The 23578-nt window shown below is 48.6% G+C and overlaps 10 protein-coding genes and 1 non-coding gene across 11 annotated transcripts; 6 read left to right on the top strand and 5 right to left on the bottom strand.

Moving 5' to 3' along the window:
• Positions 1-486: 486 nt before the first annotated feature.
• Positions 487-3763, top strand: BO85DRAFT_504047 (uncharacterized protein; the record flags this gene model as incomplete). Its single annotated transcript, XM_025664278.1, has 4 exons — positions 487-1307; positions 1364-1479; positions 1565-3670; positions 3714-3763. 4 exons carry the CDS (start codon positions 487-489, stop codon positions 3761-3763), a joined length of 3093 nt encoding a protein of 1030 aa, XP_025511758.1.
• Positions 3764-4016: 253 nt separating this feature from the next.
• On the bottom strand, positions 4017-6151 carry BO85DRAFT_504041 (FAD-dependent oxidoreductase; the record flags this gene model as incomplete). Its single annotated transcript, XM_025664277.1, has 5 exons — positions 4017-4203; positions 4269-5023; positions 5078-5448; positions 5513-5787; positions 5850-6151. 5 exons carry the CDS (start codon positions 6149-6151, stop codon positions 4017-4019), a joined length of 1890 nt encoding a protein of 629 aa, XP_025511757.1.
• A 450-nt stretch (positions 6152-6601) lies between these two features.
• Positions 6602-8958, top strand: BO85DRAFT_380882 (uncharacterized protein; the record flags this gene model as incomplete). The annotated part of the gene is made up of 5 exons (XM_025656400.1): positions 6602-6702; positions 6777-7164; positions 7248-7403; positions 7495-7545; positions 7603-8958. 5 exons carry the CDS (start codon positions 6602-6604, stop codon positions 8956-8958), a joined length of 2052 nt encoding a protein of 683 aa, XP_025511756.1.
• A 433-nt stretch (positions 8959-9391) lies between these two features.
• Positions 9392-10592, bottom strand: BO85DRAFT_462840 (uncharacterized protein; the record flags this gene model as incomplete). Its single annotated transcript, XM_025661873.1, has 2 exons — positions 9392-9631; positions 10590-10592. The coding sequence occupies 2 exons, from the start codon at positions 10590-10592 to the stop codon at positions 9392-9394; spliced, it is 243 nt and encodes an 80-aa protein (XP_025511755.1).
• Positions 10593-13842: 3250 nt separating this feature from the next.
• BO85DRAFT_345038 (uncharacterized protein) lies at positions 13843-14328 on the top strand (the record flags this gene model as incomplete). The annotated part of the gene is made up of 1 exon (XM_025655467.1): positions 13843-14328. A coding segment is annotated over one exon (486 nt), but the record flags the coding sequence as incomplete, so codon positions are not given.
• A 788-nt stretch (positions 14329-15116) lies between these two features.
• On the bottom strand, positions 15117-15224 carry BO85DRAFT_t241. Its single transcript has one exon. It is a non-coding gene; the product is annotated as a tRNA-Met (tRNA).
• Positions 15225-15613: 389 nt separating this feature from the next.
• On the top strand, positions 15614-16553 carry BO85DRAFT_452977 (YbhB/YbcL family Raf kinase inhibitor-like protein). The gene has a single exon (XM_025660962.1). The coding sequence runs from the start codon at positions 15894-15896 to the stop codon at positions 16512-16514; it is 621 nt and encodes a 206-aa protein (XP_025511753.1). The 5' UTR covers positions 15614-15893; the 3' UTR covers positions 16515-16553.
• A 587-nt stretch (positions 16554-17140) lies between these two features.
• On the top strand, positions 17141-19339 carry BO85DRAFT_452975 (MFS transporter). Its single transcript, XM_025660961.1, has 4 exons — positions 17141-17686; positions 17751-18532; positions 18589-19113; positions 19174-19339. Exons 1-4 carry the CDS (start codon positions 17576-17578, stop codon positions 19277-19279), a joined length of 1524 nt encoding a protein of 507 aa, XP_025511752.1. The 5' UTR covers positions 17141-17575; the 3' UTR covers positions 19280-19339.
• Positions 19340-19478: 139 nt separating this feature from the next.
• Positions 19479-20250, top strand: BO85DRAFT_152165 (structural toxin protein RtxA). Its single transcript, XM_025654156.1, has 2 exons — positions 19479-19955; positions 20015-20250. Exons 1-2 carry the CDS (start codon positions 19678-19680, stop codon positions 20067-20069), a joined length of 333 nt encoding a protein of 110 aa, XP_025511751.1. The 5' UTR covers positions 19479-19677; the 3' UTR covers positions 20070-20250.
• On the bottom strand, positions 20162-21841 carry BO85DRAFT_452973 (alpha/beta hydrolase). The gene has a single exon (XM_025660960.1). The coding sequence runs from the start codon at positions 21788-21790 to the stop codon at positions 20432-20434; it is 1359 nt and encodes a 452-aa protein (XP_025511750.1). The 5' UTR covers positions 21791-21841; the 3' UTR covers positions 20162-20431.
• A 344-nt stretch (positions 21842-22185) lies between these two features.
• On the bottom strand, positions 22186-23423 carry BO85DRAFT_442141 (uncharacterized protein; the record flags this gene model as incomplete). Its single annotated transcript, XM_025658826.1, has 3 exons — positions 22186-23074; positions 23112-23203; positions 23256-23423. 3 exons carry the CDS (start codon positions 23421-23423, stop codon positions 22186-22188), a joined length of 1149 nt encoding a protein of 382 aa, XP_025511749.1.
• Positions 23424-23578: the final 155 nt, after the last annotated feature.

Below are 23578 nucleotides of genomic sequence, written 5' to 3'. Positions count from 1 at the left end.
GGTCACCCACCCAACTACTAACCTCCCGGCGTGTGGCTTAAGTACGGCTGAGCGGACGGGAAGCCCTGTTTTCCACACCCTGTGGTCGTATGTATTTGATTGATCCATAACAACACTTAGATACGGCAAAGAACGAGGAACTTTCTCCAGTGATGCAATTCTCTCCATGTAACATCGTACTCTGAGCGCCTCTGTCAGGCACAGATGTGAAGGTTGGCAGTCATCGTGGCCGCAAGGCAGGATGACACCCCAGCTTCTGTAATCAGAAGCAGCCAGTCAAATACCGACGATAAGATTAGCTTGGGGGAAAGGCGTAATCCAGAGCCGCGCTAATAGACTTACGCGCTGCTGCGCCTTCTCCATATAGGGCATAGTTGCATGCGCCGGCGTTTATATAACAACCGAACCTGCCACTACCAACTGGCCCCCGAATAGCACCTTGTTTGTTTCTTTCACCACCTGTACTGCCCATACTATATCCACAGAATGCCAACAGAAGCTGTCCACCACCTCAGTCGTGCTCATTTTACAATCGCAATTATATGCCCGCTTCCCCTGGAGGCAGAAGTGGCGATACCGCTGTTTGACACGGTCTACGATAGAACTGTCTATGAAAAATACGGTCCTGTACGAAATGACCCCAACCACTATACGCTGGGCCGCATTGGCTGTTACAACGTGGTTCTGGCCCACATGGGTGGTTGTGGGAAAGCCGAATCATCCAGCGTGGCCAGTAATATCAAACAAAGCTACCCCGGCATTGAACTGGCCCTTTTAATAGGGATCTGTGGAGGAGTGCCTTACAGGACGGACGTGGGTCCAACACAACGCAGGAGAGATGTTTTCCTCGGCGATGTGATAATTAGCAGCGCGATTATTCAATATGATTTGGGGAAAAGACTTCCGCACCGATTTGTGCGCAAGAATACGTCAGAGTCCAATTTAGGGCGAGCGAGTCTGCAGATCGGATCATTCATGACCTGCTTAGAGTCGCGTCATGGCGACCTCTCCAAAGACCAACAGGGGCATCTTCAGACTATACAAGGTAGCAAGGATGTGCCATATCCTGGTATTAAAAGCGTTATCCTATTTAAAGCTGAATACAAGCATCGCGTACGCTGTCTGTGTATCAGTGATGCCAGCGGGGACCCAAGTGTCGTGGACCGCCGTCGTGTGGACTCTGATGGGGCTCCGTATATCCATATTGGCCGGCTTGCCTCTGGAGATACTGTGATGTGCTCTGCCAAGGATCGAGACAAGATTCCAAGCGCGAGGAAGTTCTTGGTTTTGAGATGGAAGGGGCCGGCGTATGGGACAATATCCCTTGCATCCTGATCAAAGGAGTAAGCGACTACGCTGATAGCCATAAGAATGATACTTGGCAATACTACGCAGCTGCGAGTGCAGCGGCTTGCATGCGTGCTCTCCTGGATCAGAATCCCATTTCGAATGCGACATCATCAGCGGGCCTGGCCCAGGGTATGTAAGCAACTATTGTGTTCATAGCTTTCACTAGGTTCTATTAGCTGTGTACTTTACTGAGCGTCAATTGATTACCCTGCAGATATAATTGCCTCCCAGTTTAATCCGCGAAAAAGACCCGCAGAGACTTCTGAAGACTCCAGTAACGAACGGGAAAAGGCGTGCCTTGATCTATTAACTTTCCCCCAAGCTCAATATCGCCTGGACGAGATTATGGATCCCCTCAGTACGACATGCATTTGGGTACTAGAACGACCAGAATATAAGACATGGATGAGCGGGGAGGATTTAAAAAGTCACGGAGGATTTTTCTGGATCAAAGGGAAGCCCGGAGCCGGAAAGTCGACGCTCATGAAACACCTCCTTTCAAAGGCAAAGCAAACTGGAAAAGACACAATCATCTCCTCTTTCTTTTTCCATGCCCAAGGGGTGGACCTAGAGAGGAACACTGTGGGTATGTATCGCTCACTCTTGCACCAGCTTCTCTCATCTACTGCCGTTCCATCGAGTGCCAAACAGCCCTACTTTAGCTTTGCAGCGAAGATGCTAAGTCAAGATGACGGCATAAATTGGACAATCCGAGACTTGAAACATCAGCTGTTATCGCTCATCCGATTGCTGAACAACCGCTACGTGTTCTTCTTTATTGATGCTCTGGACGAATGCGACCAAGCCGAGATGGAGGACATGATACCGTTCCTCGAGCACTTGGGGCACTCTTTGAATGCATGCGATGTTCATCTGAGAATCTGTCTGGCAAGCCGACACTATCCACAACTCAATATTGAGCGTGGCATTGAGTGGGTCTTGGAGTACCAGCAGGAGCATCAAGGCGACATGCGGAAGTACGTTGAGACGAAATTGAAAGGGGGCAAGTCAAAAATGCTCCAAGAGATTAGAGAAGAAGTGTGCGCCCGAGCATCCGGTGTATTCCTCTGGGTTATACTTGTAGTTCGATCGCTAAATGATGCGTTCGCCAAGGGCAAAATCCACGCCGTACGTCAACGGCTGGATGAAATCCCGGACGGGCTCGATGAGCTTTTCACCGATATGCTGACCAGAGACACTGATGAAATTGATGACCTTATCTTTTGTCTTCGACTCATCCTGTTTGCACAACGTCCATTGTCCAAGGATGAGTTTTACTTCGGGGTGCTGTTTACCAAAAACGGCTTGATCAAAAGAGAAGGCGAATGGCACATTGACCCGCACATTGAGAACTTTATCCTCAACGTCTCCAAAGGCCTCGTGGAAATTACCCGCACCAAAGCTCGCATAGTACATTTCATTCACGAGTCAGTGCGAGATTTTCTACTACGACGGGACGGTTTTAGCAAACTCCAGGCTGGGTCGAGCGCGAACACAATCGGGAACGCCCATAACGAGCTTGCACAAATCTGCTTCCGATACATCTGTCAAATCAAGCTCATGGCCGCAAAGGAGCTTCGAAGACCCTGTGTATGGCCACCCCTAGTATGGCCACCTCAAGTCGAGAACTATCTGGATGCAGAAACCCCATTCCTCAATTATGCTATCCATAGCCTCCTGCCTCACAGCAATGCGGCTGAGGCTGGAGGCACTTCGCAAGCTGCCTTCCTGCAAGCGTTTTCTTTGTCATTCGAGGACTTCAAGCACATCCGCAATGCCCTTACATTATGTCACATTCGCCAATATGGATCCGACGTCACGGTTCTATACGTTCTAGCAGAATTGAACTTGGACCACCTCATCCGCCTGGAACTTCTACGTACGCCACAGATGTGGAAGCAAATGGGAAGGTATCACAGCCCAATGGGTGCGGCTGTCTACTTGGGTAACACACTTGCAATCAGGGCCTTACTTGGTTGCAATACGAGTTCAGATGCCTCTGTCGACAACTCCTTGCTTGAGGCTGGGGTTATTGATCGTATGAAACAATATGTGGTCAACAGCAAGCGAATCAAGATGAAAAGAGGTTCTATGGCTTTGTATCTGGTGGAGTACGCTATTAAACGTGGTCATGTAGCCATATTAAAGCTCCTCTACCTCACTGGCAAAATCGATCTGAACCATAAGCTCAACTGTCGTTCGCTACCGCTTATCTGTGCGATTAAGAGTGCCAAGGCAGAAATTGTGGAATTTTTGCTCAGCTGTGATAGAGTCACTATTGCCAGCCCCACAAACGCTTTGCAAGCTGCAATCACTCGAGGTAAAAGGGATGTTTGCAGTGTCCTACTTTCCCTCCCATGCAGTCTTCGTTGGTTGGACTCCTACGGGGGAGTTGCCATCCACTGGGCAGTAACTGGAAACAACGGGTCTACAATGAGACAGCTCCTTGAGCTTGGTTGCGACGTAACGCTACGGGATGGAACTGGTCGAGATGCTTTGTCACATGCTGCCGAACAAGGCAAAATTGAGATGATGAAAATCCTAATTGAGAGCGGGGTTGTCGATATAGATGGGAAAGACGGTCAGGGAAGGACGGCTTTCTCATGGGTCGCAGCACCATACAGTGAAACCATCAATCGTTCGCCTAGCCCGAAAAAAAGTTGGGATCAATTGCAAAAGGAAGCCATGTATGTCATGGCGATCAGCAAAGAGCTCGAGGCCTCCTGCGTTATCTGATGCTTTGCCCCCGGTAGAAGGCTTGAAAGGGGCGAGCGGAAATGTTCCAATGCGTAGTAGATTGGAGCAAATTTTCCAATGCCCTTCAATTGGGACGCGATTCCCGCGGCTATCGGGCTATTTGGTTTTCATTTAGCCTTATTTACTTGTGGAGGGGAGGATTTTCAGGTAGGTGAACTTACAGTATGAGCTCATACCAGGAATGTGCCTTGCGATAACTTTCCAACAGCCATATTCCATAAATGGGGCCAATGTCGGCCATAAATGATAGCATTTGAGTCCGGGATTGCGGATCAGATCCACTGATAGAAGGCAAGAAACACGTAATTGCAGGCCGAAAGAGTTTGTCCAGGAATGGGATATTATAGAGTGGTCTGGCTAGGCTGAGTGCCTCCCCATTCTCTGCAGACCATATGCCCTCTACAAATAGAGACACCATGAATGGCTCAGTCTGAGTTATCAACGCCCCCATTGTCTTTTGCGCAGCAGCATAACAGGCAACAAGAGGAACGATTGAAAGAGCACGCTTCCATAACACATTATCCCGTTTGAAGACACTGTTGTCATCATCCAGATACGGCATGGTGCATGCTAGCGACTTTGGTGGCAGAGGTAGACCGTCGATCTTTGCTGCTCCAACAATTGTAGCGGACGTTTTATCGACCAAGTATTGACTAAGATATGGAAGAAGATAAAGCCCAATGATCTTTTCTTTGAGACCAGCTAGAGCCTCTATTCTGGTCAAGTCATAAGCTGACTGCGAAATATGTTCAAGCCGTTTCTGGCGGATGTTCTGCCATGCTTGCAGGCACTGGTGGATATCCCGGACATCTGTCCTAGGTTTTGTAGGGCCCTTCAATAATCTAGAGAGGCTGTTTGCAAGCGATGCAGCGCTCTCAATTGCACTGTTGCCCCCCTGTCCCAGATTTGGTGTCATCTATAACCAATATCTTAGTTGAGTCTCTGGTAATGCTTGAGAGATTAGACGCACCTTATGGGCTGAGTCACCAATGCAAACATATCGATCGACACACCAATGCTTATAGACAGCCTCTTCAAGGGGTACAAAAGTTCTGACAATTGCTCTTTTGTTGATTTCAGCAAGCGGTACGTTGGGAGTTATTGGCTTCTGTAGATAGGGGCCAAGATGGCTATCGATCTCATCTTGACTGAATCTTGGAATTTGAGATGCGGGGTAAGTTCGGTCCATTCTAGTGAAGAAAAACCAATAAACGCGCCCTTCTTTGCCGATGATCGTGAGTATGGAATAGCCCTCCGCGAAGGTTCTATGTCCGTGTCCCGGTCTCAGTCCAGGGGTGGCTGAGGATATACCGAATACACAGTTGTACTCGGATGTCATCACTATATTGCATACGAATTAGTAAGGGTCATATGAAGCTTTTGCTTATGTATGGTGGAGTCTTACAGTTCTTCTCCTTCAGGGCTTCATGTTCCATCCCTCGAGACTCCACATACTGCCACATCTGTCGTCTCACTGTGCTCCGTACCCCATCGGCTCCAACAACAAGATCACCCTCATGGACGGATTGATCCGCACAACGGACCATAACCTTTTCAGGGGTATGCTCTATCTCAGTCACCTTCTTGTTCACCATAACACGATGTCTTTTGTCTCCGAGGCCCTCGTACAGAATGCTGAGCAGAACTTGGCGATCAAGGAATGCAACCGGATAACCGTGTCTATTGAATCAGACTCGCCGCCAGTGTATGAAATCTGAGGACGACCGGATATATTGGCTTACCTTTCATATATAATTAGGGGAGCAACTGTGTCGGTGATGGGCTTGGCGTCATCGGTCCATGTGAAATTACTAGTGAGAGGCTCAACTTGACTGAGAACGTCGTCGTAAAGGCCTAGTTGGTCCAGGATGCGAGCACCGTTTGGGAGAATACCAATAGATGCACCAACCTGGGGTGCAATATCCGCATGGGACTCCAGCACAACAAAGTCTATGTTGTTTCGAAGCAGACAGTGAGCGAGTGTAAGCCCGGCGATTGAACCGCCCACAATCACAACGCGGAACCTGGATTCGGAATCTGCCATGATATACTCTATAATTTGGAATATCCAAAGATGTCGCCCTAACGTGAATAACAGGCAGTGTGTGAGGGACCGAAACGACGACGACGACTGGAGGTGCCATGGTCTTTATGTGTGTCTCCTCGGGTGGACCCATCTAAAGTAGTCGGTGTAATTTAGCATAAGAGAGAAATCCATCATAAGTGTTAGCATGCTCCATTTCGGTTACGCAAAGTGTCATGACTACGATTAAACTAAAACCATGGGAAAGGTCGATCAAAGCTCAATGTAGTTAGAAGGCAAAGGAGCATTTAGGACCGTTCCTTCATGAAACGCAGTGGGTCCAAGCCTCGAGCCGAGAAACCCGAGAAATCCGGAAACGCAACTTACAAGAAACCCGATGATCCCTAGTCCACCTATACTCCTTTTTCTCCAGGAGGCTGTTGGTTTCGATTGTTTTTTATGGTTTCCATCATGACGGCCTCGCATACCACTATCTCCACAACGAGAGATCGGAAACGTCGCGAACAGAAGCCCCGCGTTCTGTTGTCATGCACGTCGTGCAGGGAGAAAAAGTATGTATTAATAGTATGATCAAATGACAATTGATCTCTTTGCTTCTGTTTAGCAATGCATAACATCTTCAAAGGCTGAGATGCAGCCGGGAACGCCCCTGCACGAACTGTCGGAAACGAGGCCAGGATGCAGCCTGTCAATACAATACCGAGCGTTCGAACGCCCGGACATCGGGAAAGCCAGAACCTACCGACGTCCACAATGAATTGCAATTCTTAAAGAAAAGATTGCTCTTCTTAGAAACGCAAGTCACGCGGGATTGCAACTCTCCTTCCACGTCTCGGGATGATAGGCTCCATGTTGGCGAAAGTCCCAGCAGAGATTCTAGCGAAAGTGAGATAGCTTCGGCCGCAACACAAGTTTCCGCAGGGGGAAGTTCCTTAACTGGTTGCTTCCTCACTGGGGAAAGTGGAACTCGATTCGTTAATCCAAGTCACTGGCAGGCAATCATGAACGATGCGGTGAGTCACACCAGCGACGTTTGGTCCTGCCTCTAGGAGGGGTTTTTCATCATGACATGTCATAACGTAGATGTCAGGCCCAGAAGCTCAACCGAAAAGATTACAACGATAATGATGGCCAAGACACTGATAGAATCTCCCGGCCGGAAGGCTCAGTCCTGCTACTGGGAATTTCACAGATGATGGACATGGCAGAGCTTTTAAATGCACTACCGCCTCGCGAAACTGCAGATATGCTCGTCGATCGCTGTCTGAACTCCAGGGAACCATCGCTAAGTACGTACTCAAACCCTTACAGTCTTACATACATCCTTGAACTACCTCGAGAAGGATCTAACAAGTTCTGCAGTCATCATTCACGCTCCGACGTTCAAAAGCGAAGTACATGCCATCAATAACTGACCTATAATATAATGATCTAACGCAGGTTTTCAACAGTACCAGAGATTCTGGGATAACCCCGCCGGAGCACCGGTCGCTTGGATCGCATTATTGTATTCAACCCTCTCTTGTGGGATATACATTCAGCATACGGGAGATCCGAAAGTGTCCTCGTTAGACTTGCCTAGAGCATTCTATGTGTACCGTAATAATGGTGCAGTTGCGTTGGCGAAGTCAAATTTCGCTACTCCGGGCCTTTATAAAGTTGAAGCATCCATCTTATACCTCGGCATCGAGTACCTCCAAAGCAACGACTATAAAACAGGACTCCCAATGTTGCTCAGCATTGTGTCGCGACTAGCAATCATGATGGGATATCATCGGGATCCTCAGCTCTACCATCTCCAGATATCGAGTTTTGAAGCAGAAATGCGGCGCAGAGCATGGCTTGTATTGATCACAATCGACTCCATACTCGCATGGCATACAGGTCTACCCCGGGTTATTAGCCAGAGTTTAGGCGATGTGAGGCGCCCCATGAACCTTCTGGATAGCGATTTTGGTCCAGAAACTACTGTCCTTCCTCCTTCGCGCCCCGCAGATGAGGTGGCCAGCAACATTGTATACATGTCGGCAATGGAGCAAATGTTGTCTGTCGCCAACGAAGTCGGCGACATGGCTTCACACCCTTCCCTACTTCCCGAAAGAACTCTTGAATTAAATATGAAACTGGAAAATACCAAGAGTCGCTTGCCCAGCATACTTCAGTTGCAGTCTCCAGAGACACGGGCATCAGATGACGAGACTGTGATCAAACAGTACTGTCTGGAAATAACGTATCAGCGCGCGCGATGCATCTTACATCGCCATTACTTGACGGCTCTTTATCCAGAGCTTCATAAGGGACTAAGGTCCGTGTGCGTGGATGCAGCCCAGCAGGTTCTAACTCTCAATTCTGAACTATTTCAAGTTCTGACTAAAACACATAATCAGCAGCTAGCGTGGTTCGGGGCATCTCGCTCAAATTCCGATTGCTTGACAGCTGCCATGGTAATATCTTTGGAGGTGATAACACAATCGAAGAATGGCAGAACTGTGGGAATTACGCCCCAGGCTGATCTCATTGAGCTATTGAAGGCCTCCCAAATATCCTGGAGGAGCTCACCAAGACCAACATCGGAGACCCTCAAAGCTGCAGGTATAATTGGCACAATGCTAGATCTATTGGGATATGGCGGTCCGGGTCCCTTGCTTGCCTCATATGGGGCTCAAGAAGGGCAGCAGAATCATAGAGAAAGCACAGAGACGTTCTTACGATCCCCAAGTATGATGCATGACATACTGACGGGGGATTCTGCGTTGGAAATGTTTGACTGGGTAAGGCATACTGCTCCATCGCACCTATTACGCTGACCATGACACTCCAAGGCTCTTTGGGATCATGAGATGCAATATCTGAGTGCGGTGGAAATTTGATTGTGAGAATGCTGATCACTTGCCATCTTACCCAATCCAACGGTGGATTGATGAAAACATTATTCGGTCAAAAGCACTCAGAGTTACTGTCAGCATACCAAGGGAAACCCCGGGAGCATACTATACTAGCCCGAAATTTTGGTTAGAATGGCTAGATACTTGATATAACCTTGGTTTATATACTCTGTTCATTTGAATCTGTACGTTCTATTGTCGTTACGAAAATGCAGAGAATTAACATTGATCTGATACAGGCTAGCCAATCAATTCAAGATCTATCACCCGACTCTTGCCAATAGCGATGAGAGCTATCCCTCAGCTTTCAGAGCAATAGAAAAACCAGCCTGCATCTACTTGAGCACGAACAGGTCTAGAACTCAGGGAGTGTGTTATCGTAAGCAGTGTCCCATACAGCATTACTGTCCTCGCCTGTTTTGTGGAGAACGGTACAGAGAGCTGCGTCCTCAGTATGGCCTGCAAAGTTGATGTGTGCAGACTTCTCTTTGAAGTCACCATAATCGACCAGGTCGCCCGGGGTCGTGGGGATGTTGGAGACATGAAGCTGGATAATAGGGGTCACATGCTGACAGTTGTTTTGCTTGACGGGAATCTAGAAAGACAGGTGGCGTCATTAACAGAAACAAAGCGGGCAAATGGGAATAAACCGCAGGAATTACGGACATACCGCTGCGCACGCATGAACAGGTCCGAGGTCTTCGGGATCGTCTGGTTGTTGGCGTTTTCCAAAGGCAAGCACGTACGTCTTGTCATCGTTTGGGATGTCCTTGGTGCGGACAGTAAAGGTATTTAGAGACTCGGCGTTTTCTCCTGTCTCCTGTAGCTTGGGATCCCCTTCTTCGAAGACCAGGTTGAATATTTCTGATCATTGTGTCAGTACTTCTCAGGGAATAGCATCGAGCGCTATATAGATACAACTACCTGGGCCTCCGAGTCTAATCCCTGAATCCCACCAATGACTTTGATCAATATTGACATGGTTTTCTTCGAGTGTTCCAACTCCTGTGTTTCGCATCAGCCTGGTCTCTGAACGGTCTGTGGGTCGGTTGTGGCTTCAAGAAAGATAAACACATAATGAATCGACATACCGGCATAGAGGTACGCAGTGGTGTGGATATCCCAGACCGTCTCATTGTTAATGTTGTCGCTTGCAATCCAGGCAGGAGTCAAAAAGTCGGAACTGGGAGGTGGAGCAAAGAAAATATACTTCTGTGCTGCACCACTGTTGTTTATCACCCTGAACCAGTGTTCTTCAGTCTCGTCTCCAGACATTTTTGCGGTGTTCTAATGTGGGATGAGTCTGTAGGAGGTGATTCGGTTGACAATGAAGGATAAACGATTTTCGTGGAGGGATTATCCCGGAATTATATAGGCATCTGTGGGAGCTGCATGCAACCCTCCCTCCTCAAATGGAGCTGAAGCTGAACTCCGCGGCGACTTCGCAGGAATACTGATATGGATGAACGTCAAACTATTGTTACAGTCAACCGCATGCAGATACAACTGTACATCGCGGATATGTGCCGAAAGCATACATGATATAAACTTACCATGGTTGGCTCCAGCTAATGACGGCGTCTTGCACCAATTGCTTCTACTGGGGAAAGGCACTATCTTGACGACGTGCTGACTGCTCGAACCCCGATGCCACTTATCCTTAGGGTGGTATACAAGTCGATAGTGACGCACTTGAGTGCAACATTATGCACCGCGGTATTCGAGATCAGAAGCACCCTCCTTACACTTACGGACTCATTTCTGGACAATGGACCTGGTAAAAGCTAGCCAAATGAAGGTTGGCACTCTGTAATTTTGACCATCAACGAAGTATCATGAATGTTATTTTCTTACATTATAGCCCAGATATATTAAGGTCTGGTGCTAATTTTTGTGCCTCATAAAACTTCGAATAGCGATAAGTCCTAGAGAGTCACGACTGAAGGCTAACGGCCTCGTATAGTTACTAATCTTGCTATAGCAGGTTCACATCTCAGAGAATTCTTTCGGCTTGTGTTGTAGGAAGGAAACCCTGGAAAGTGCACAAGTCGTGCAAATATTAGGGTAGCAGCCGCGGAATGGCGGATGCCATGTCTCATCCAGCTGCATATTCTCGATGTTTCATTCCATGGGTTCCATATCATGTCCATCTCTGGTTGGCTTAGGAGAAAGGTGGGTTGAGATGCGGCTGGCCGTCGTACCATATGCAACGTGTCATGGTGATCTGAAGTACCTCCGCGGCCATACCCATTTGGATTGCCTTGAGGATCAGCATCGAACAGCCGCAGCCGGACAAGACTAGGTTTATTTTGGGGCCTCCGAGCCCAGACTGTAGCCCCACTCCATTCCTGAAGGCCGAAAGTAGAAAGTCGCTGCTACCCAGGCCTCTTTGCAGACGCCATAACCTGCAGTCGGTTGCAGACTCGAACTGTGAAGAAGTCTTGGCCCTGAGCCCTAGGTGCTGATAGCCAGCTTTCCGAAAACGTTGTTGGAAATATACTCCATCACCCAATAGGAGGCACCTGATGGGCAACCTAAATGAGGTGCCAGGATACACCAAACTGTTCGATGACAGCCACACCTCACCTTGTGACGACGTATAGTATTCTTGGAAGGTTGCTGGAACTCTGGTGGCCAGTGGTGCTAAGTCAGGGCCAGCCAGCTTTTCATCACTAAAACTGGGGTCAGCAAACCATTTACCCAGTCGTGAACTTTACCAGTGAAAAGACGGTAAGTCTAACTGTAACCTTCGTGGCGGGCTGGGGCCTTCCGCTGAGAAAGTCTTGTTTCTGTGTTCCAGATCGGCGGTAGCCCTGCCTTCTGCTACTCAGCTATCATTGATGTATCTTCGTTGCTCTTCAGAAGTGGGCCGATGATGCCGGAAATAGGTCCTAGGTCTATGACAACATCACAAAGTATCTTGTCAAGACAATCTTCTTGGCACCCCTAATGCAATTACACGCCTGGTAAATGCCAGGCCCGAATATATCCTGTATCTCAAGGGTAACGCTCTCCTAGAGATTGCCTACCCATGATGGTTGCATCCGTTCAGTGCTTGGGTCGCTAAAATCGTCGACTCCTTGAGTGTGGCTTACTTACACCCTGAGCTATGTCACTGGTGAGCTTCTGTGCTAGATTAAGATCTTTCTCACAGATATCAGCTCAGCTTCCACGCACGCCATCGCCTGAACGGCCTAAACCAAAGATGCCTTCGCGTAGCAGGGGATTTAGATCTAAATTGCAAGCTCGCGCACTGGTTCCCATGATTAGAAAATGGCCACGCGTTTCAGCGTCACCACGATGAATTACAACGGAAGCAAATAAAATCGAACATCAAAGCCAAGAAAAACAAGAAACAAAAAGTAAATAGAAGATAAAAACATACAACAGAAGGGATTCGCTGGTGGTCACCCACCCAACTACTAACCTCCCGGCGTGTGGCTTAAGTACGGCTGAGCGGACGGGAAGCCCTGTTTTCCACACCCTATGGTCGTATGTACTAGATTTCCTTTTACTTTATTCTATGAAGAAGATTATGAAAACTCTATGCGGAATACCAACCCTCATCTTCAAGTCAGGACAGCAGCTTTAGACGAGACGCATGCTAGATTACTGGGCGGGTTCGGGATTCCTGCTCTGAACCGATCGGAATAATTGCACGATGAGCTTCACCATTACCTGTAATTACATTGTCCAGGAATGTAGCATGCCCATAATGCATCTTGTTGTGTCGACAGCAAAAGAACTTCCCAATGTATTCGGTATCATCGGGAAGATATTGCCCTTCATGGGGTCTACATCAGGCTCCGGCAGCATGAAAGTCCTGCGTTGCGGTTGCAAGGGCTTGATCTGCGCACATGTCATTCGAGTAGTCGAAAGTTTGCTTTCTATAGTTAATGCTGTTGAATGACAGCACATTACGTACATGAGGCCCACAAAGAGAAAACATCCGTTACACAAAGCAAGGTGTTATGAAAGATTTCCTATCTGATAACCTCCCTCTATCCCTTGCACTAGAACATTACGAGTCTAGAGAGGGAATGTGTTCGGGTTAAGGTTGGAAGGAGGTTCATGAATAAGCTGATACAGTATATATCAGCGCCTACGTTATACAACTTGAACAGGGATTTGCTCTGGTTTGTGTAACATTCCCTGGGATAGCAGATACTTATTTGTAGAAACTTTTGTTCGAGGTAAGTGGACAAATTGGGACTATAACGTAGCGGGAAATAGAGGACAATACGATAAACCGTGACGTTCAATTCTATGCCTTTGAGTTATCAATGATCTAAAAGGTACATCGGCTTCTGCTGGATTGTGCCTCAATATTGTATTTATCTATCTATCACTCGTAGTCGCACCACGTTTCCAATTTACAGATATTTACTTCAATTCCACCACTACTCAGTTACCGGCTGATCTCGACAAGAGACCGTTAGTTTGAGAATCCCCAACAAAAAATGGGAAAACTCTGATTGGATACAGACTATGTCGACAGTTTGTGGTCAAGATCTTCTCAAGTGGCTTCTCGAGGAACCATCCAACATAGCTTCATTCGAGAAGCTGTAAGACCTCATTTCGCATGAATTCGACGGTACCCACCAAGCTAAATATGCCTCCGAAGGCTCCTTTCAGATTGTGAAACCCGGCTCTCCTGATCATGTTGATGACCTCTTGAAGTCAGGATGCACAGAGCCAAGCTGTGCCCCTGCGACCGAAGAAAGAATCATCAATGGAAAACAAAATACGTACCGAGTGTTGCTGAAAAGCCAAGGGTCTGAGGCTGCCAGTCTTACCAGCAGCGGCATGACTCCCGGGCTCACGGGAGCAGGCCTGGGCGGAAGTCGTTGCCCTTACCTTGACGGATTGGCATGCGGTAACTTATGGTTCGAGAGGAAGTCACCTGCTCGAGATCTCTTCTGGGTAGAATCGTCCATGTGTGAGCTTCAGAAGCACTCGAAGAGGTCTGAAGAATCCTTGACGAGCTTCCGGCGACTGGAGCCAGCGATCCATATGCCTCGTATGCAGGACGTCTTCAACGCCTCTTGGGAAAAGAGCGGAGAAGACCCACCATTGAGAGTTGGTATGAGTTTGAATAAAGCTGCAATCGACCCAGATTACCTGCGCGACATGGGTTTTTCGCTACCTGGCTCTGTTGTCGACAGTGCGCTTGTAGCAAATTTTGATTATGTTCATACGGCCACTCATACTCAGCTCAGAGCCCTTATGACTTGGTCTATGGAGAATCACAAGTACGAACCGGACATTTTGTTTACTCTGGCAACCTTCATATGGCAAATGCCAAACGCTCGTCATCGTGTTATGGAAAATGCTGTTTCTGTCCCCGAAAACCTGAGACTCAGAGTAGGGTGGAAGTTCAAGGGGATCCTCCCTGGGTATAGCGACCTCGTGGATGACTCAAGATACACGCAGCATACACCCGAGCGATTTGACATTTCGATTCCTTGGTCCGGAGAAGTGGTGTCAGGTGGCCATGCTGTCTCCAGGGTCGTGGAGCTAGCTACAATACACGAAGAGCAAGAGGTTCTCGAGATGTTCGTTATTTAAATATCTAACTGGGGCGGATCAGCCAGATTTCCACGTATACAACCCGGCCGCACTTAGATTGATGTGACGATGATTGGCAGCGCAAAGTCGACTTCACCTGGGCACTTTGTATAGCCATGTGAGAGGAGGCATTCTATACACTGCTTCAATCAAAACTCTGGGGATTTAAAAAGGTCGTGTGGCAAATGATGACAGGGCTGGAAAGGGTTATGAGGTGCGAAAGTGGTAGTAGATATTGCTGAAGAATGACTCCACCCACAGGTCATAATAGCGTGATTGAAATATATTTTGCCGAAGATCGTCTTCAATAACCTGAAGTCGACGTTGTGGATCTGAAGGCAACTTAAGAAGGCTACTAGTACTACCAGTATGTATGAGGGAAGCCAGTGATGTGTTTGGAAAATTGACTACATTAAAAAAAAGAGCGAAAAAATAATAATGAGTTTATCTTGGAAGAGAAGAACAGTTGATTCAAAGCGGAAGGAAAAAAAGTAAGAAGATAAAAAAAGATGTGTCCCGAGGGAGGTTCGAACTCCCGGCCTTGGGATTGCATGGAAGTTATGCTTCCACGTCATACTGTAGTATGAGACCCACGTGATAACCAACTACACCATCGAGACGACTTGTTGAAGAACGTTAACTGACATAGCACTATATGGCAATAGCAAGCAGAGACAGGGTCAATGATCAATCCCGCCCTCCCCTCTCCTTTTTCCGTCCCCAACGAAGGTGCATAACCGGCGATAAGATTGATTAAGCTTACATATCCCCCTAAGCCGCGGGTCTAGCACAGGGAAGTGCTTTAACCATTTCATCTTTCTACCCAAAGGAGCCGCAGTAGCGTCGCCAGATGCTTTTTATTTCTACATTGGGAAACTCCGAAAGTCCCGATACGAAGCCCATGGGTTACCGATGCCACCATCTTTGGCTGGCACGTCATCAGATGACCACAGCATATGTAGAATGGGAGCCCAATTTAACCAATATCCTGTCGGAATAACTCTCTGCACTATCCGATAGCCAAGCTGGCTAACCGCTCGTGAAGATCCATCAGTAGTCAGTACATCCTAGTGGGTCTTGAGCTTTGCCTTTCACGGCTACCCGGAAATAGGCTCTGGGATACATTGCTTTCCTAATTCTTCCAAGTGCGGCCCGCTATCGGGCTCGGGCATACAATAGGGGCGTTAACATCTTTCGTTGACATTTAAATAACAGCCATCCCAACTCAATATTCGACTAATGACTTCCACACTCCAACAGTCCCCCGCCAAAACCCAACCAATCTAACCATGGACAAACTCCCTCCCCGCATCGAGGCCTTTTTGGGGCGTCTCTTGCGCAACAAACGAGGCCGCGACGCAAAACTACTCACGCGCATCAGTCCTGCTCTTCAGGCGCTTCAACCCACCATCGCGGTAACCTCGTCCGTGGGCCCATCGCAGTCTCCACTACCCGCGGAATACACTCAGGTTGGCGCGAACCGCTTCCCGCCTCTTTCCTGGACGGTACCCAACGACTCGGTGCCCGCAGAGAAACTCAACAGCTACGTGCTCATTGTCGAGGATGCCGATGCGCCGCTGCCGAATCCAATCGTGCATGGGCTATACTACGGACTTTCAAAGGACAAAACCAGTATCTCTTCAGATGATGTTGCTGTGACGGACGCGAGTAAGAGGGCACTACAAGGGGGATTTCAGTACGGGGTGAACTGGCACCAGAATGTGTGGAGTGGGCCGCGACCGGTATTGGGACACGGCTCGCATCGGTATTTCTTTCAGGTGTTGGCGTTGGGAAAGGCGTTGGAGGAGAAGCCTTGGGGGAAGGAGGAGTTGTTGCAGTGGCTGGAAAAGGAGAAGGAGAGTGTGTTGGCTTGGGGGGAGTGGGTGGGCACTTTTGTGCGGGAGCCTTAATCGATGGAATGTGGAATGGATGATGAACTATGAAACTTTGCTAAGATAGTGGAATGCTTAATTCTAATTCTAATTTATTCAATCATATTATTTTATGCTCGCTTGTCGGGTCGATCATATTTGGGTATGGATGGTCAGGTGATCTGATTGTTAGTGCACTTCATCAGTAGCACTCCACTCCCTACCCCTGTGTTCTTCATCCCTGCTGCCATGTATCTACCCGACAGCTGTAACGACCATTTCTAATTTATCGGAGGATTCGATCATGCTGCGTTGCATTGGATTCCCAGGCGAATAATCTCCTCATTCGTCCAATGTGCCGATGAGGGCCTCACTGCCCGTGCGCCACACCCAACGCTAGTAGAACCTTGCTGATCGTGTAATAGCTGGGTGGAAATAAGCAGCCCGCATCATGATCCACCGGCATTGTACGACTTGACTCGAAGCCGACCCAGCGGCTACTCGCAGCAGCAATTTATGCGTGCAGTCCAGGAACGAATGATGAGTTCTATTCTCCTGGCAGCCGTTAGAGAATCTCACGGGGGTCTACCCCTGATGCGGTACATGGCAGTCTTGAGAGACAATGTCCTCTCCAGAAAATATCTCATGGATTGTTTCTGAGATATGCTTCAATCCTGCTCGTGCTGAAGGTTTTAGGCATAGTAACTCTCGACTAAACTTTGTCAGTGATGCTGCTAAGCTTTACTGGCCGTCTTATTGGGATTAAACATATACTGAAATGCATTCTGCTCAATATATGATAGGTCAGGTCGTAGTCGTGGAACATCTATGCCCCGTTACATGGGACGATGCCCAAGAGGGAGCAATTTGGCTAGGAAACGTGCATAATAATCCAGCGACTTAGGCTTCGAGCATATAGCGCACTATTTTATACTAATGATGATTATTGCAGAAAAAGCGGGGTGGATGCTCAGTGGCTGTTGTGCAGTATTTCTCCATTTCTGCATACGTTTTAAGTGAGGCCGTTCAAAGTACTTGTAGAAATAAACCCTCCCTTGAACTTGCGTGACTCTTCAGATTGGAGTCTCATGTACGATACAATGACCCAGAGAGATGAAAAAGAACAATCTGCTTCCGGTAGCAGTAGTCCTCTCGAAACCATGGAGAGACGCCCGGACGTTGGAAGTTCTACCTTTAATGCCATCGTTGTTGTGAGTACTGCATTTTCTTTGCTAAAATAACCATCCAAGGAATTTCTAATTAAACTCCTGACAGGACTGGAATGGACCAGATGACCCAGAATGTCCTCGACACTGGCCAAAGAGTCGGAAATGGCTCAATGTGCTTCTGATCTCTCTCCAAGGAACTCTGTCCCCGATCGCATCAACTATTCTAACTCTAGGTGTATTCGACATCGCAACCGAGTTCCGTCTAACGAGCCCATATACCCCAGCCCTCCCCATCGCCTTCTACCTCGTGGGTCTCGCACTAGGGCCCCTAGGCGTAGCGCCATGCTCGGAAATATTTGGCCGTCGCCCCATCTACACCATCTGCTTTGCCATCTTCACCCTCCTCAACATCGGCTGTGCATTGGTGCATAACATGGCCGGACTGGTTGTTCTACGCTTTCTAGCGGGCGTGGCTGGCTCCGCAGGGCCTAGCCTAGGCGGCAGCAGCATCGGGGATCTGTTTTCTCACGAGGAACGAGGCAAAGCTCAAGCGGTGTATGGCTTGGGACCTATATGTGGTCCGGTTCTTGGAGGTGTTCTTGGAGGGTTTATTGCGTACGGCACGCATGGCTGGCGATGGATGATGTGGGTGGTCGCTATAGCCGCTGGTGTCGTTACCAGTCTCGCTGTTCTCTTCCAGAAAGAAACATATGCGCCGGTCCTGCTGCAACGTCGGAAGAGAGCCCTGGAAAAGGCGAATCCGGGGGTCACGTACCGGTTTGAAGTGGGCTCACATGCATCTCAGGTCTTCCGACAATCTATCCTGCGTCCCCTCCGCCTTCTCTTCTTTTCACCGATATGCACGTTCATGAGTCTCTACCTAGCATTGTATGTGACTGGAAATCTCCACTGATCGGCGATCAAAGTACTAACAAATCAATCAGAGTATTTGGCCTCCTCTACCTCCACATGGTAACGATCACCCTCCTCTTCGCCTCTCAACCCAAATACAACCTCCACAGCTACAACTGGACACACGGCACAACCGGCCTGGCGTTTCTCGGCGCCGGTCTCGGCGCATTCGCCGGCGTCGCATTCTGCATGAAATACTCCAACCCGTCATACCGATACTTCGCTACCCGCTACGAGCAAAAGACCGGAAAGGCAACCCGCATGCCCGAATTCCGTCTACCGTTTATGCAAGTCGGCATGCTGATCGTGCCCATTGGTCTACTGATTTTTGGATGGACTGCAGAATATCACGTCCATTGGATTGTGACGCTCGTGGGCGCTGCTATTCTGGGATTGGGCATGGTCACGGCGTATATCTGTGTGCAGTCGTATTTGGTCGATGCGTTTGAGGTGTATGCGGCTAGTGCACTTGCTGCTGCGGTGGTGGCGAGGTTTATTGTTGCGGCGGTGTTTTCGGTGGTTGGGTTTCAATTGTATCGAAGATTGGGGTATGGGTGGTATGTATCCTGCTTTATGACCTGGGTGACCTGGGTTGCTAATAGTAGTTTCTCATCTAGGGGATCGACGCTGTTGGCGTTCATTTGTTTGGTGGCTGTTCCGATCCCGTTCTTGTTGGGTCGGTATGGACCTAGATTGCGTCGGATGGGGACTGAGATGGTCTAAATGGCGACGCCTGTTGAATGATTTTATAGTAGCAGAAGGGATGTCAATCCAGAGCTTTGGGCCACTCGACAGGACCGATCTACAACGTGCCACGGGAGATGGACCAGGACCTGCAGGGTAGGATAGCAGGATACTGAATCGAGCGTATGACCATGAGAAAGGTCAAGGAAGTCCATTGACCTTGTACCATTGAATCGGTCGTTGAAGAGATCGGTAGACCTTCTATGCCTCCAGTGTATGCCACCATTCCTCATTAGGCAAGCGTGAGGGGTCAAACACAGACACAGCCTCACAATCACGACTCTCCTCCACTCTTAGAGCCACCCTCATCATCTTGCCCTCAATTGTATCTATAGCAGATCCCACTGCTTCTACCCCAAAAATACTTCAACCTAAACATGCCTCCCACTCAATTCCGCCTGATATTCAACGTCCCCCCCACCGGCCTTGCAGCCTGCAAAGCTGCCATATTTGCTGCCGGGGCTGGTCGCTACCCCGGCGGGAAGTATACCGAGTGTTGCTGGACCACTGCTGGAACGGGCCAGTTCCGACCTGGTGACGCTGCCAACCCGCATATTGGAACTGTGGGCGCGTTGGAGGAGACCCCAGAGGTCAGGGTTGAGACGATTTGTGTGGGAGAGGATGTTGCACGGCAGGCTGTAGAGGCGTTGAAGAGGTATGTTGATTTCCGCTGATGTGAAACTGAAGGTGATTAGATATTAACTGGTTGAGTAGGGCTCATCCGTATGAGCAGCCGTCATATAGTGTTTTTCGAATGGAGGAGTTTTGATCACCTGTAGTGGGAGTACGAGTTATGTCTTGGTGCGGCTTAGAAGGGTGGAACCGAGTATTTGCATCAAGTTTGTGTATATAGCTTCTCACCTGGTCACTTCTTGGGAGCGTTGTGTCTGACATCGCCGGCTGTCGAAAGGGTATACGATGATCCCCTTCCTTGCTTGATGGTAAACCTCAAACCCAAACAGTAATGTAACATCTTATTTCCATCCATATCTTTTGTCTACTCCAACCAGCAACTCAACGGCTTTACAGTGACATGAAGGCAAATAGAACCAAGGCTATCTGAGCCAGTGGCACGACTTCAATGGATCGGGAAAATATTAAGGACAATTGGCCGGCCAATTTTTCGAGGTACTAAGTAACATTGTGCCTATCCCCGGCAGGCCTAGATGTACATCGAGCAACAAAGTCCACCATAGCTTCTCTACCACTCGGCTTGACTGGAATCTCTGTATGCAGAGCTCCTAGAACATGCTTCCGAGAGATATCCAGGCCAAGGCGTTTCCCTTCTCGTTCCAGGTCATCTGCCGCATGTGGCGGGATTACCTCGTCTCTCTCGGCAGACAATATTAGGACTGGTGGCAATACAGCTTTGTCACCTTTGCTGTCGACATTCTGATAATCTATATTCTTGAGATCGTCTCTCCACCGTGCCATCCGCTCCATAGCCAGGATACTATCCCAATGGCTCCGCAAAAACGGCCACAAATATCGATACGGCAGCCATTTCTGGGGGTAGAGGCTGATCAACATATCCTTGACACTGGATGAAGGTGCCTCAAGGATAACACCAGCAATAGAAGCTGGGGCTTGAGGTTTTGCAGTGTGCGACCGAGGAAGATACGTTGCGAGACCGGTAGTTGCGATCGCTGTTCCCAAACTATGGCCCCACAGAATGACCTGCAAATCTGTGTCCGGGGCTACATATGTCTCCTTAACCCAATCAAGAAAGGCCTGAGTATCGAGCTCAATACCTTGCTGAGTAGGACGACCAGATGATGTCCAGAAGCCACGATACGAGAGAGCAACCATCGCGTAGTCTTTCTCCTCAGATGCTGAAGCAGCAGATTTTGGAGAGGCGTGCATTGCGCGCAAGAACTGCGATAGAAGGGGCAATCTCATGGGGGTGGAGCCGCCGTTGCCTTGGAAGTAGCAAATCACCACTAATTTCTTCTTACAGTGATTTCTCGACTCCTGAATGCTTCCAGGCGAGGTGGCTTTGACGGGAATGCGGCCTTCGCATATTGCTAGTTTGGTACCATCGCGACTCCGGATTTGGTGTGTTTGCCAGCACACTGGCTTACATTGACCCTCGTAGTCTGAGACCGTTTCAGATCGTGCAAATGGTGGCAGCCAGGTGAGATAGAGAAGCTTCTCTTGCATCACTACAATCCAGAAGCATTTCCAAGTCCATAGAGAAAGAAGCAGTCCCGTGAATATGACGGGAGGAATCAGGATTGGTGGTATAGATTCGGTAAAAAGGGTACGTAATTGAGGACAGCTACTTGAGTGTAGGGGTTGGTACATATGATGGTAGGGTGTAGGTCGTCTTCGTGTTGTCCGAACAACAGTGTAGACATTTTGGGACGGGATGTGATTCTGGAACCACACCGATGGGGGTCGGGGGGTCCTAGCTTTTCTGATAATAGATGGCGGACCGCCAAGACCAGGAGATACGCGTTGGGCGCAATGCCAGATGCGTCTGGTCGGCATGAAAGGTTGGGTTGGATGCGAGACAGGAAAAGAGATATAGCGTCGGGGAAGACAGACAATGGAGGAGTCAAGAGGAAGATTGGATTTGAGACGGACAAAGTTGTGCATTGACATGGATGACTCAGCATTACACAAGACAGGGTTAGTTAAATTCATAATGGCTTCCTACAATGGTAGAGTTCTACGCTCCTGTGCTTGGTCTCTACTGTCCTAAAATTTATATATCGAGAAAACAATAGAGGGTTCATTTTATCTGTATTTTAGGCTTTGTGAAGCACCCGACTGGTGGAGTTCCAGTATCATCGAAGCCGATTCAATCAAATTTGGCACAGTTTCGAGTTGCATAACAAAAGAAAAGAAAAGCAAAGGGATAGAGAGACGAGTTCCTAGTTATACTAGACAGGACTGACACCCTTAATAGGATGCATCATACTTCCGCGAGCAAGCGCAATCAGCATATCCTGCCGAATGATGCGCAATTGCTTTCGTCTTCTGAACGATATGTCTGCAGCAGTAGCCTTTTCCCGGGGTTTCATTTCAGAAGAGGTCCTATCCGAGTCCTCCGTGGAATCTTCATCCTCAAGGTTCTCCAATTCAAGAATGTTCCCCGGGAAGAAGTCTGGGGGGAGGGCCTCTCCTGGGAAACACACTCTCCGCATGGCCTCCTCCGGGAACAATCCTCTAGGGAACACCTCTCCTGGGATGTCCCTGTCGCGGCAACCTTCCGTGTCCAATTGTGGCACAGATACACCCCGAACGTATCCAACAGTAAGACGCACCATCATCCACCAAAGCTGAAATTCAGTCTTGAATTGGTCAAACTTCCAGAGGCTGTATTCTGGAAAAGAGTACAAGGCATCCCAGAACCGCCCTTGGTCTCCACAGAGTTCGATGTCCCGGTGGTACTTTAGAAGCCATTCGTTGACTTCAGCTGACACCCATGCCTCAACAAGACGGGCAGGACGGAGGATCATAACCCCAGGAAGTGACTTGGGGTATCTTCCACAGGTGTATTTCTCACCTTCCTTGTCACAGACACACTCAGTAGAATCGACCTTGTCATTATCGCGACACGCCCGACGATGCTCCTCGCACGCGAAGGGCAGCCGTTCATCACTTGCCAAGAGATAGTCTAGATCATCGGGTTCAGGCGGGCTAACGGGTATGCTAGAAAGCCGAGGCAGCCACTTTTCCTTTTTGTAGAGACTGATATGCCCAATTTCAGGGTGCTTTCCCCCATCCTGGAATCTCTCAATGTGGAATAGGCCATTGGGCTTTGGGACCCTGAACCGGAAGCTGGGTTGCGAATAACAGCAGGTACCTTCGTTCTTTACATTGACGTGACAGCCCTGCTGTCTCTAGGGCCTCTCGCGCCTTTTTGAGATAATTGCCGTCAATGGCAAAACTGACAGTCTTAACGTCAAATTAGTATGGTTATCCATTCGAGAGATCCAAAATGACTTACCTCAATTCCACCACGGATCCCGATAACTCGATGATACGCCGGACCGATTAAGATGCAAGGTACGTTACTGTCCTTGAGCAGCTTAGCTACTTCAGCAATGAACTTGGGTTCGTTGCCCACCTCCCACTGAGGAAGTTGAGGCTTGTCTGTATGTGCGCTTGTTGCCATTTTTGAAGAAGTAGACCCTCATACAGTTGAAGATGCACAATTCCAAAATGAGAACAACAGCGAATCTAGGGTCTTTTATAGACTTTGAAAGAAAGAAAGTCAGGATAACTCCGTGGTCACTTAATCAATATCCAGTCCTGATCGAGGCAGTAGCT

Source organism: Aspergillus piperis (genome assembly GCF_003184755.1).
Source record: "Aspergillus piperis CBS 112811 unplaced genomic scaffold BO85scaffold_22, whole genome shotgun sequence".
NCBI classification, from domain to species: Eukaryota; Fungi; Ascomycota; class Eurotiomycetes; order Eurotiales; family Aspergillaceae; genus Aspergillus; species Aspergillus piperis.
Note: the sequence above shows the minus strand (reverse complement) of the source record. Positions and strands in the feature narration are given on the sequence as shown.